This window comes from Patagioenas fasciata, chromosome 3 (assembly GCF_037038585.1).
Source record: "Patagioenas fasciata isolate bPatFas1 chromosome 3, bPatFas1.hap1, whole genome shotgun sequence".
NCBI lineage: Eukaryota > Metazoa > Chordata > Aves > Columbiformes > Columbidae > Patagioenas > Patagioenas fasciata.
This window is the reverse complement of record NC_092522.1, coordinates 62,233,666-62,246,192: the sequence shown is the minus strand read 5'-3', so window position 1 is coordinate 62,246,192 and position 12,527 is coordinate 62,233,666. Positions and strand designations below refer to the sequence as shown.

At 44.2% G+C, this 12,527-nt stretch overlaps 1 protein-coding gene across 1 annotated transcript in view; it reads right to left on the bottom strand.

Moving 5' to 3' along the window:
- Positions 1 to 4,263, bottom strand: part of TMEM181 (transmembrane protein 181) — a 38,293-nt gene extending 34,030 nt beyond the window's left edge. The window contains exon 1 of the mRNA XM_065834375.2: positions 4,080 to 4,263. Within this exon, the coding sequence (XP_065690447.1) occupies positions 4,080 to 4,210 (131 nt within the window). The 5' untranslated portion in view covers positions 4,211 to 4,263. The remainder of the gene's footprint in view (positions 1 to 4,079) is intronic.
- Between the last annotated feature and the right edge of the window lie 8,264 nt (positions 4,264 to 12,527).

Genomic DNA, 12,527 nt, shown 5'->3' with positions numbered 1-12,527 from the left:
TCAAGAGAATGAGACCAGATTCTTTTCAGTGGTGCCCAGTGACAGGATAAGGGGCAACAGGCACGGACTGAAGCATAGACAGTTCCACCTAAACATAAGGGGAATCTTCTTTACTTTGAGGGTGCCAGAGCACTGGAACAGGCTGCCCAGAGAGACTGTGGAGTCTCTTTCTCTGGAGACATTCAAAGCCCACCTGGACACACTCCTGTGCAGTGTGCTCTGGTGAACCTGCTTTAGTAGGTGGGTTGGACTAGATGATCTCTAGAGGGCCCTTCCAGCCCCAACCATTCTGTGATTCTGTAAAGTTGCTGTGATAATACAAGGGCTGATACACTTTGTGGCAGTCTCCAGGACTGATGGGAGAGCTTAACACTTTTCTCTTCTGCCTTCCCTGAGCTTACCTACTGCACTAAGCATCTTGAGGTGTACCACAGAGTGATCTTAGGTGTACTAAGTCCAGACCAACTTTGTATTGGTGTTACCAATGAGGTTATTTAATATTGTGCTCATTGGTCTGTCAATATAAGTCTCTCTTACAAGCACACCATAAAGTGCCATGTCTGCCTAAGGAAATGGCTAACCTTGACAGATGGTGTTAATCGATGTGCTGAGCCATGTCTGTCCCTGCCCCCTCCATCTTCTCCCAGATGACCGGTAAAGTAGCACTTGCTTATGGGAAATGCACCAGGAGGAACAATTTAGAGACTATTCACAGCTGTTGGGCAGAAACAAACTCACTAACATGGACACCCCTTCATTTCTATAGTGTGGATGAGTGCCCTGGGGCTCTGTGGAGTGAGGATGGTGTAGCTTGAGACGGCTGAGGAGCCTGCCACCCGTAGTTGTCTCCCCTGGCCAAAGAGCAGGCTGCTCACAGACAGCTGAACCACAGGTTCAAGAGCACTGTTATTTAAAGGAAACCACCACCAAAAGATGTCACTAAACTGGGACACCCTCAGAGTGGAAATGACTCAGCCATCCGTACAGTGAGGGCACATCAGTCATCTCTGAGCTATGACATCCCTTCACACTGAATTCCCTGTCACTGAGAATGAGCACCTACAGTGCAGCATACTGCAAGCATCCCTCAGTCAAGACAAGCTATTCCCCTACCAGTCACAAAGAGACTTGATGTTTTTCCGTTTCTATATCAGTTCTGCTCCAAAGCTTTCCAGTTTTGAGTTCCCCTGTTGGAACTCCAAGAAAGATGTCCTTATAGATATCAGGAGTGACACTGCAGCAGCCTTTTTTTTTTTCTAGCAAATATTGATTACTTGAAAACTCATGGCCTCCCTCTGTATCACTTACTGGACCAGACTGCTCCATTTCTGAAGAGGTGATGGAAACCACCAGCTGATGGCCAAATGGCTTTGTTCAACCAGCAGGAGGGGAGAGTTAAGGCTGACAGTGGTTGACAGCTGCACATTTGTGAAGACAGTGTGACAGAGGAAAAAAATCATGCTTTTATATGTTTTACCATCACTTAATTTTGTTAGTCTGGTATATTACTTGTGTTTAGCAACCAGATTATTTTAGAGAACCTCCCTGATTTGAAGACATACCATGCTGCATTTCCTTGGTATCAAATTTCCAAAATTCCTTCTGACATCACAGCAGTAAGTATCTCCATTACATCCCTGAGTGTGCTAATTTATAACCTGACCAAATGTACTGAATAAAATAGAGAGAGGATGAAATACGTAATTCTCCTTCCCATAAATAAGAGTTGGTAGTAAAAAGAATGCATGATAGCATCAAGAAATAATGACTGGACACTCTCCTCCTTGCCAGGAATCTGAAAAGCAGATGCCATTGCTACATCTGTCAGTGACACTAACGGGAAACATCAGAATAGCAGATATGAAGGGAGAGTAACAGTAAACTTGTTCTATGCTAGGTCACTTAGGTTAAGATCTTGGGAATGGAGAGAAGTACTAGCATGATTTCTAAGTCACGAAACTTTATTTCCTTGCCAAGAGGCCAATATTACTCCATTTCATTTCAGACAACCTGTGTCTGATACCTCTCGGGGATAACTCTCATTGAAGAAAGGGCACTCTAGCACTCACTCAAGCTCATTTGATTCAGTGGAGTAGTATTTTTTCAATACAGAAAGTCTCTCCATATATACTTTTAGTCATAAAAATGAGTTAATGATAATATCACAGAGAGCTTGAGTTTCTTCTGAAAAAAAAAGCTGAACAAATGCCTTTCCCAAAGCTTATCTCTCTCCCCTCTTTCACCATTTCAGTGCCAATATTCATCACCGTGCTGCCAGTGCACAGAGGTACATTTCTATTGCCCCTTTTCACCTCCCATGGCTTCTCACACCATGTTCAGGTGCAAGGAGCCACTGTTTAATGAGCAGGATGGTGGTTATGTTAAACTCTGCCAAGCTGTCAGGCAGTGTTTCCAAACTCCGTGACTCTCTGTAGTCTTTGCTACAGTGAACAATGAGACAAATTCAATCTAATGGGCCACATGCCACATCACTGGGGAAGACAGACACAGGGTAATGAAGTCAAATGATCTAAGCAGGAAAATCGGGGCACTGCACAAACCAACAGAAGTACTTATGCTCAGATTCATAGTAAATTAAAGCTGGAAGAGACCTCACAAGACACCTAACCCTTCTGTCTCAGGAGAGTATCTGGCAGGGCTGTGTCTTTCTTGGTTTGTCAGAAGTTTTTAAAGATCTCCAATGATGGAGATGCTACAGTCTCCCTGGATAATCCTTTCCATAGTGTTTTACCATCCTTCCCACTCAAATATCTTTTTCTTAATGTCTAGTGTGAACTTTTTTTGCTCAAATTAATATTATTTAGTAATCTTTTGTCCAAGATGAACATGACATTTATCTTTACAGAAACTCCTATTCCTCCACCTTGGCTGTTTCTTCTTTTGGGTGAACAGCCCCAAATTGTTCTCACAGTTGTATTCTAGGCCTTTGATTGTCCATCTCTCTGTCCTTAGGCACTCTTCTACTGGCAGACCCTTGAAATGTGGTGCCCAGAACACAACACAGCTCCAGCTAAGGTCTGGAGTGGTGGCTAAAGTACATGATTTAATTCTCACATCTTGTGAACTGTGCTCCTATTTTACACCCTGAATTACATTTGTGTTTTTCATATGATACATATAAAACATGACACGTATAAAACATTTGCCTTTATACAATGACATGTATAAAATAATGTCATTATTGAAACAGGGTATTTTATAAAGCATTCTAATTTCCATACCGTTTTTTACAAAAACGTTATGTAACTGTTAATTCCCCAACCTGTATTTGGGTGGCTGCACGTTATTTTCTGTGTAGTTTCTGGCATTTTTTTCTCCTGATTTTCATTCTACTTTTCAGACTCTTTCTCCAACAATAATAATAATTTTTAAAATCCTTTAATTTATAACCCAGTTCTCCAACACCTGTAGAGTCCTTCCTAGCCTTGCGTAATCTCAAAACATTAACGCTTTCCAGCCATCACTGGTCATTCATGGAAACAGAAGTCAAGGCCAGACACAGAAGAAACATGGGTGTAGTCTGTTCAGTACAACTGTCCCTTTTGACCTCAGCCTTTGCCACTCTCTCTGGTTTCCTAGCCAGTTTTGTAACTATTCCAGGATTGTTTCACAGCTGCCATGGCCCACCTTCCGCTGGCTTGCCATGCCAGTGGAAAAGGCACATCACAGATGAATGCAAACAGAATCGCTTTTATCGGCTGTATAAGAATATTACTACGTGAGGGCAGGAACAAGGTGCTGGATCTCCTGCCCAGGGGCGCTGCCAGAGCTCGTCTCCCCGGGCAGAGCCGCGGCGGGGGGCCGCCCGGGACTGCGGGGCCCAGGCTCCCACGGCGCCGCCTGCCTGAAGACAGGCCTGAGGCTGGGGCGGCCGCTCCCCAGTGCACGGCCGGGGGTCGTCGCATGCAGCCCGGCCCCAGGTTTCCTTGTGCCGATCCCCGCCCAACCTCCCCGCTGCGGAGCCCCGGCCGAGTGCCGCGGAGGCCACCCCGCGGGAAGCCGGGCGGAGCCGCGGCGGGCGGGTAGGGCACCGGGTAGAGACGCGCCCGCGCCCGTACCGGTAATAACGGTCATCCTTGTAGGGGGTGAGGTCCTCCTTGATCTCCCGGTAGGTCTCCCGCACCCGCCTGCAGAAGCGCTTGACCTCGCCGCACAGCGGGCTCCCGAAGGCGGCGAAATCCGCCTCCATGCCGCCCCGCGCCGCCTCAGGCCCCGCGCTCCGCCATGGCGCCCGCCAGAGCCCGCCCGGCGCTGCGCGGCCGCGGGGCGGGGGCGGTGCAGGAGCCGCAGCGGCGGCGGGGGCGGGCCCTCAGCGCGCGACCCGCGCTCGCGGGGGTGGCGGGAACCGCTTCAGCACCACGGAGAGGGGCGGCCGGTGCCCGGCGCCGCGGGTCGGGGAGCCTGCAGTCTCGCCCCCCTGCAGCCCCGGGGAAGGGTGCGAGGGCGGGTTTGGGCTGCGGGCTGGAGGGCCGCGGGCTCTGGCTGCGGGGCCGGGCGCCTCCCACCCCCACGGCAGCTGGGTCTCCCCCGGCCCAGGCTCCTGCCCGGCCCGTTGCTGCCCTCTCCCCTGCCACCCGTAGCTCCCCACGATGTATGCAAAGACCTCGGGTTACCGCTGCTCAAAACACCTGATTTTTAAAAATAAAACTGTTCTGTTCTTAAAAACATACCGGCTCTACTTAAAAATAATGTTCTGATCTTTATTGTCGCTTTTACCCAACCTAATTGAGACCACTTTGCACTACCAAAGAAAGCCTAAAGATGCGTAAAAGAAATCCTATGCTAAGTCCACTTTTCATGGTCATAATGCCATAAATGGTCCAACATTTAAAATGAAGCTGTTTTTCAGAGAGGCTTCTACTGAGCTCCAGTTAATTTGCAGAATGCCATGTTAGCTTCATTTGTATTAAACTTTTCTTCATAAACAAATTCCCATTTAACTCTGTTTTAAATTATTCCATCAATTCAAACATAATAATTTCCATGAATTTATGAGAGTTATGGTATTTATATTAAATACGAGAATAGATTACTATCGACATGTCATAATTATTTCTTGAGAGTATAAATACAGAGGTCTGCTATACTGCCCCTCCCATGTATACATCATCTCTATTCACATTCAGGAAGTTGGGGTGGGTTATTTCCCAGCCTTGCCCTTAGTCTGTATTTTATCACAAGACTAGAACATGCACTTTTACTTGAAAGCCCACATCGATATCCCACCAATACATGGCAACAAGAGGTTATTCCTGGTGGTGCAGTGGGAGAGGGACGACATGTCTCCCACAGTAGGTGGAAGAGAGAGGAAGGGTCCCCTTCAATTGGGAATTTCTATTTCCTAACTTTGAATATTTCTAAGCCTGAGAAGATGTAGTAACAGGATAAAAGGCACATGTGCATTTAGGCTGGAGACCAGAAGGTTCCTGACAACTACAGGACTGTTGTTCTGGAGCAGCCTCCAAAGAGAAGCAAAGAGCCCAGCCAGCACCAGGGCAGAGCTTGACCAGCTTCTAAACGGCCACTTTGAAATCTCAGGACAGGCTCAGCAGGTCTCTTGTGCTTCCGTGACTGTCTGTGTGTTATAACTTGTCAGTACCCTGCTCGTTACAGTACATGTGGCTGATGTAGTCACGTAGGATTTTCCTGGAAGTGTTTATTTCAGCATAAATGTTTCATTTGTGATTAAGGTTCAGCCATGTTTTCCCTCAAAGCAAGAATTAAAATTCATTGTTATGTGTGATGAATGTGCTGCTTCCAGCTCTCAGGCTCAGAGGTAGGAATTATCAATGGCATCTTTAAATATTTATGAAAAGGAGGAAAAAAAACATTTGAGGCTTCAGCTGAATAAAAACAGATTCTCTGCTGGTACTCAAGCAATCGGTGTAGCTAAGTAATAAGAAAGAGGCTCATAGATTAAAAACTGATTACCATCTAACTACTTACAACTAAGTGACCTCTATTGCATTTATTTGTCAAAACAAACAAACAAACAAAACCCAAAACACCCTCTCCCTAAAAAAAACAAAGCCAGCTTTACTTGAGGGCTCAAAGCAGTCCCATCCCAGAGATGCAATCTAGTTTGATCCCTGTTGTGCTGATCGTTATCCAGACAGGCTTCAGACTGTGCCTGTCCCCTACATCTCCAGTGCCATGACAGGAAATCACACCTGCTATGGAAGGCTGACTATCAGGCCTGCAGGTTACTCACAAGAGAAGGTGTTAGCACTGACTGTATCTTAACCCACCAACTTCTGCTATTAAAAAAAAAAAAAACAAACCACAAACCAAACCAAAACAACAACAACAAAAACCCATACACATACATAGAAAACCACCACCACAACAAAGAAACCACAACACAAACAGACAATGTTTCAACTAACAATTACCAGACTTTACAGGATTAAAATTACTAGGTTTGCGAACAGTCAAGTTTGTGTGAAGACAACAAGCTAATTACATATTCCCATTGTGGTCTGCATTAAACATTCAAAGACTCTAAGAGGGTCAAGAATTCATTCTGAGTCTCCAAAACACTTCATCATGTCAATAGAACAAGCAATACATGGAGTTGTATGCATGCATCAGTGTGCAAATCAAATGTTTTCTGTGCATAGCCACCCTGGCCTGGGAAATGCCCAGACACTGAAAGCACATGGAGCTGCAGGGCCTTGTGTAGCCCAGCAAACACCCACGGGCTCAGCGCAGCAGGGGCTGTGAAGCTCAGCCACCTCAAACTGACTTTGGGAAAATAACACTGTGGTTCCAACTCTGGCCTGCTGCTTTTTTTAAAAAAACTGCAGCCCTTGCTACACAGTAGCAATTCCTAGGTAGCACTTTTAAGGAAAAAACATTAGCTTCCATCCAGAGGTTTTCTTCGAAGAAATTTCATATTTTCTCTTTTTTTTTAATTGAATGAGAAAAATATTAAAACAGACTTCTAATATTAAACAGGCACTTCTCTTAAAACTGCCAATCTACTTTCTTTTATCAAAACCTTTTTTTTTAATCAAAACCATTTCAATCAGCTGTGCAGACACTAACAGATCACAGCTTCTACCTCTACCAGTTGTTCGTCTTTCATGTCCGGTGCAGTCATGGCACAGATAAGACTGGCACTGAAAAGCATTTGGTTCTGCAGGAAGCATGACTTCAGTCAAAGCAAAGGGAGGTCAAGGTTTCATAAACAGCTTTGCAAACAAGGTGCAAAAGTAATAAACAAATCACCTGCACTGAGGTACGACTTGTCCCATTCATTTCAGGGCTCCCTAACTCAGCAATCCAAGCACAGCACCTTCTAGGTCAGCCTTGGTCTGCTGCTTTTCACAGTACGTAATAAAAGAGAGACAGCATCAAATGGCATCTAAGAATACGCCAGTCTGAAGTAATACTGACAGTCCTATAGATCTCAGAATTTAAGCATCTGGAACTTGATTCATCCCTCAAGTGCTTCTAGACTTCACAAGGGAGAGAAAAGCCCCAAGATTCTGAGACTAAGAAGTGATCAAACTCAACATCTGTTCAATGCACGCATCATATCACACTACATGGACAGAGTTTACTTTGAGGGTGGGTCTTAACAGAAGTTCCCCACATAATTTTTCTTCCCAATTCTCCCCCTGTGTATAGTTAGCCTTTTACAGCATCAGCCACATGTACTAAAATGTGATAATAGCTAAATACAAAGCTTGGCAATCTGAGTAAAAGCACCAGAATTATTACTCTGGGCTCTTTCAGAAGCAAGAGCAGCTGGTGCTAAGAAGTTAAGGGAATGAATGCTGCCAATTCAAGTCCCTCCTTTTTTTCTCCTTTCCTTTCCTTTCCTTTCCTTTCCTTTCCTTTCCTTTCCTTTCCTTTCCTTTCCTTTCCTTTCCTTTCCTTTCCTTTCCTTTCCTTTCCTTTCCTTTCCTTTCCTTTCCTTTCCTTTCCTTTCCTTTCCTTTCCTTTCCTTTCCTTTCCTTTCCTTCCCTTCCCTTCCCTTCCCTTCCCTTCCCTTCCCTTCCCTTCCCTTCCCTTCCCTTCCCTTCCCTTCCCTTCCCTTCCCTTCCCTTCCCTTTCCTTTCCCTTTTTTTTTTTTGTCTTTTTGCTTGTTTGTTTTTTGCTTTCAGCAAAGGAGCAAAATGCACAAACAAGCAGAAGTCCAGCTGCTTAGCAAATAACCTTCTCCTTCAAAATTGTTTTGAGTTGGAGAAAGGCAGCAGTGGCTGGAAAGACCTGCTGACTTTTTCCTTCCAAGTGGAGCTAAGGAGTAGCACATCAGATGGCACAAAAAAAAAAAAAAAAAAAATTGTACATACATACCGGCTCTCCCAAGATAAGAGAATTTTTGCTGCTGTTATACAGCTGCAAATCAGCCTGAGTTGTGACACATACAGGAGTTGTCACTGAGCACCCCCCAAATCACATGAGTAGAAACTGTGCTGAGTCCCACAGAAGCCATGGGAGGACTTTGGTCCACCCTGCCATGTTTTTCACTGCTGCCTTGATTCTGGAAAAGAGTAATCCCTGCTTTGCCTGAGGCCATCACGGCTTGACTGTCTCCTCCTGTCAGAAAATGACTTTGTCACAGCTAACCAGTTTTGTGAGGACAATTATTGCTGTGCAGCCCTTGCTGTGTGTGCAGGGGTTTGTGACAGCCAGCTGGGGACAGAAAGGTCAGGGGAGCCCAGCAGGAGCACGGTGCAGGCCATGAAGCAAAGCTTCTCATTTATTCGAAGAGATGGCACAGAGACATCAGTTGGGACAGCCCCTGACAGATCATCCATAACAAATCACCTCCGAGCTGACAGAGGCTTTGGAGCCACAGCTGCTCTTGACATCACTGGGAGGAATAAAGCTCTACACAGCTGGCTGCAGCTGGCAGTCCCGACCCTCACAGCTGCAGCAAGAAAGACTCAACACTCTCTTCATCTTTGGAGATGAATGTTCCCTGAATCTATCCTGCTTTGAGGAGATGTGAAGATAAGCAAATAAAATAAGAGCTATACTATCTTTTGATCAAAATATAAGAAGAATCTCTTGCAAGGTGATTTAAAGGGAGAAAAAAAGAGGAAACTCTAATCGCACCAGATTCACACTCTCATGTATCTCAACATAGCTGGGTTGCTGTTTTCTTGACTGTCACACAGAAAGCAATGGGAAGACTGAAATGGTGTAACTGGGATCCTAACTAGGTTGTCTACCCTATATATAAATTAACATTTTAATATGGTGTTCCAGTGCAATTACTGGCTTTCAGATGTCAGCTATACTTGGAATAATAATTACCAGTGGTATGTATTAGCTTAAATATCCCACTTGTATTAAAAGGCAAACTCGTAGGGGAAATAAAATCTCAACAACTTGTGATATCTAGACAATAACTAGTGAAGACTTAAGAGTAACTGCATATTTTCAATTGCTGCTTACCTTTTGTATTTTGATAAATGAAATGGATCACCATCTGTACTTTACAGTTCTCACACAGCATATTGCTGCAAGTGTACTTTAGGGAAAATTTCAAACCCAACCTTGTGGTGGGTTGGCCCTGGGTCCCTGCCACTCCTTCCTCTACACACTCTTCCCCTGCTCCAGCATGGGGTCCCTCCCACAGGACAGTTTTGTTGCATCTATTTTAAGCAAAACACCTCTCTTTTGATTTTAAGATGCCTATCACTTTTCATTTGAAAGTTAGGTCTCTTTAGGCATTTAATATCTTGAGAATATTTAGGATTGACTAATATTAATGCAAATTTTATCACCTCAGACTAAAAATATATGGTGGGTTGACCCTGGATGGGCAGCCAAACTCTCACTCAAGCACTTGCTTGCTCCCCCACCCTGCTCCGCAGCCAGATGGACAGGGAAAAAATAAGAACAGGAGCAAAAAAGCTTGTGGATAAAGACAGTTACTGTTGGGGGCAGACCAGACTTGGGGAATTTAACTGAGTTTATTCAGTTGACATAAATGAGTACTGACTTGGATACTGGGAAACAAAACCAAAATAACCCAAACATTTACATACTGAAGGCAACCAGCTTTTCTCCGCCTTTTCCAGGCTCATCTTCATCCAAGTACCTCTCCTCCCCAAACCCCCAGCCCAGTTTATCACTGCAAGTTACACCCAGTCCCTTCAGTGATGCAATGGCTGGTGGGGGGTGCAATTGGGACACCAAGGTTTCTCTCTGCTGCTCCCTCCTTCTCACTCTTTTCCTACACTCTGGTGTGGGTCCTCCACAGGCTGCTGTCTGTTCTGGGGTGTACCTGCTTCTTATCCATAGACCTCAGTCCCTCCAAGGGGCTGTACATACTGCGGGGTGTGTGTGCGTGCAGGTGTGTCTCCTCCACAGGATGTGGTCCCTTGGTGGTGGTGGTATGCCTGCTCCAACACGGAGCATCTCCTCCTCCTCTCACCTTGCTGTTCCCCAGCTGTTTCTCACTCTTTTTGTTCCCTCATCCTGTCTCTGCCCTTTCTTAAATATGTTTCCACAGAGGTGCCACCAGCTTTGCTGATGGGCTCTGTGTCTGACATGGGGCAGCCTCGGCCTCTTCCCACAGAGACCACCCCTGCAGCCCCCCACTGCCAGCACCTGGGCACCGGCACTCCATGCAGTATGTCAATTATTCAGATAGAAGACTTAATAATACTTCTCCATTATTTATAATGCTTCTGTTTCTGAACTGTTTTCTGTACATCTCAAGGGAAGCAATTAAAACTGACATGGAAATAGTGAAAAGCATCAGACATTTTGGAAAACTTCTCTCCTTTTAGAAGCAGCTTATAGCTTACATACAAAGTCACACACAACACTAAGAACCTTTAGGTATTGCCAGATCTAACTAGAAACACACAGCATCACCAGGGTCTTATTCTGTGCTTGGGAATCTCCTTTCTCCAGCCAGTTGTTTCTGGTCTGAATCACAAAGTTGAATACTCAGTTATAAATAGGACATTTTTTTTGAAGTAGTAGAAAAACATCGATAATATAGCATTTAACTAAAGCAGTCTTGATTGCAACACTTCACAGGATAGAGAATCCACAAATTCTTTGAGTTCGTTCCTGTGTTAATAATTCTGATCATTAAATGTGCTTTGCTTCTCTTTGTACTTGGCTTCAGCCCCCAGTCATTGGTGCTTGTTGTGCCATTCCCTGCTAAATTAAGGTGCCTTTTGATATCAGTATTTTAGTTCAGTTAAGTTTTCTAAGATAGTGAGAATTATTTAATTATGTTTTTCTCTGACATAAGCTAAATAGACAAATCTCTTGCTGGGAGGCATTTTCTGCAGTTTTGAACTTCATAGTTTGTCAATACTCTCCCTTCTTTTAAGACAATTTAAAAACCTGGACAGCAGAAGCAGACGTAGTATTTTATCAGGCGAAATCACTTCTCTCCTTCCACTGCCCTACTTACCAATCTGAGGATTCTATTCCTTCTTTTTGCAAGATCTCTGGAGATGCTCTGAACTGTGTCTCCAAATCAGACCTGCAGCTTTCAGAGCTAATTTACTGAGTCTGAAACTATGTCTACATTCCTTGCTCCTAAATGCATAACTTCATATTTGTCTATATTAAAAACCACATTTTGTCTACAATGTTCCACTGCCCTGCCCTTAGTGCTATTTGCCATTCTGGCAGTTTTGTGCCATGTCCAGATTTAATTAAACAGTTGTGTATTTGCTTTTGAGTCCTGCTTACTCTCAGATGTAGTATCTGTCTCTGCAAAATCCTATCAGAAACTCTCCACTCAGCAATGAGTACACATCACAGGCTACTTTGTGAGATCTCCCAGTTCACTGGTAATCTATTTAAAGCACACCTCATTCACACTAGTTATTGCTAATTTCTTTATTGGAACCTCAGGCAGTATTTCATCAAATGCCCTGTGAATGAAATTTTAGGTACAAATTGAGGTAATAACCTCAAATAATGGTGTCAAAGGACACAGCAGGATAAGATCTTTTTTCCCTCTATAATAATGTATCACCTAAAATTACTTTCTCATGGTTTACACCTTTATATTCCAGTTTTTAACTGCCTCCTATTTCATCCTTTCATTATTTTGCTTGTTGCTGGGGTCAGCATGGCTAGCCTACTACCTATATTCCTTTTTCAAGTATTGTTAGCTAAGCATTTTCTCAGGTTCCTGAAATATCTCAGATTATAGAAAAATTCATTACAAATGCACACCAGTTGGCTGGAATTCTCTTCAGCCTGCTCTGTGCCACTCTTGATGACAAACTAGCCAAGTCTCAACCTTTTGAAAAAAGAGTCAAGCAGGATGAACTGACACAGGTAAATCATTAACTATACAGTCTGAGGAACAGGTGTGGCAGGATATTTAATTTTGTACTTAGTTTTAAACACAAGTGCAAACCCATCTATTTTAGCAGAAAAGGAAGGAAGGGGTTAAGTGTGCTCAAGTCTAGTAATATGTTCTCCAACAGTAGTATGTGATACCATCTTGCATTGCTTGGGGTGACAAAGCACAGCTACTAGACTTCCACATTTTTTCTTCAAGTTAG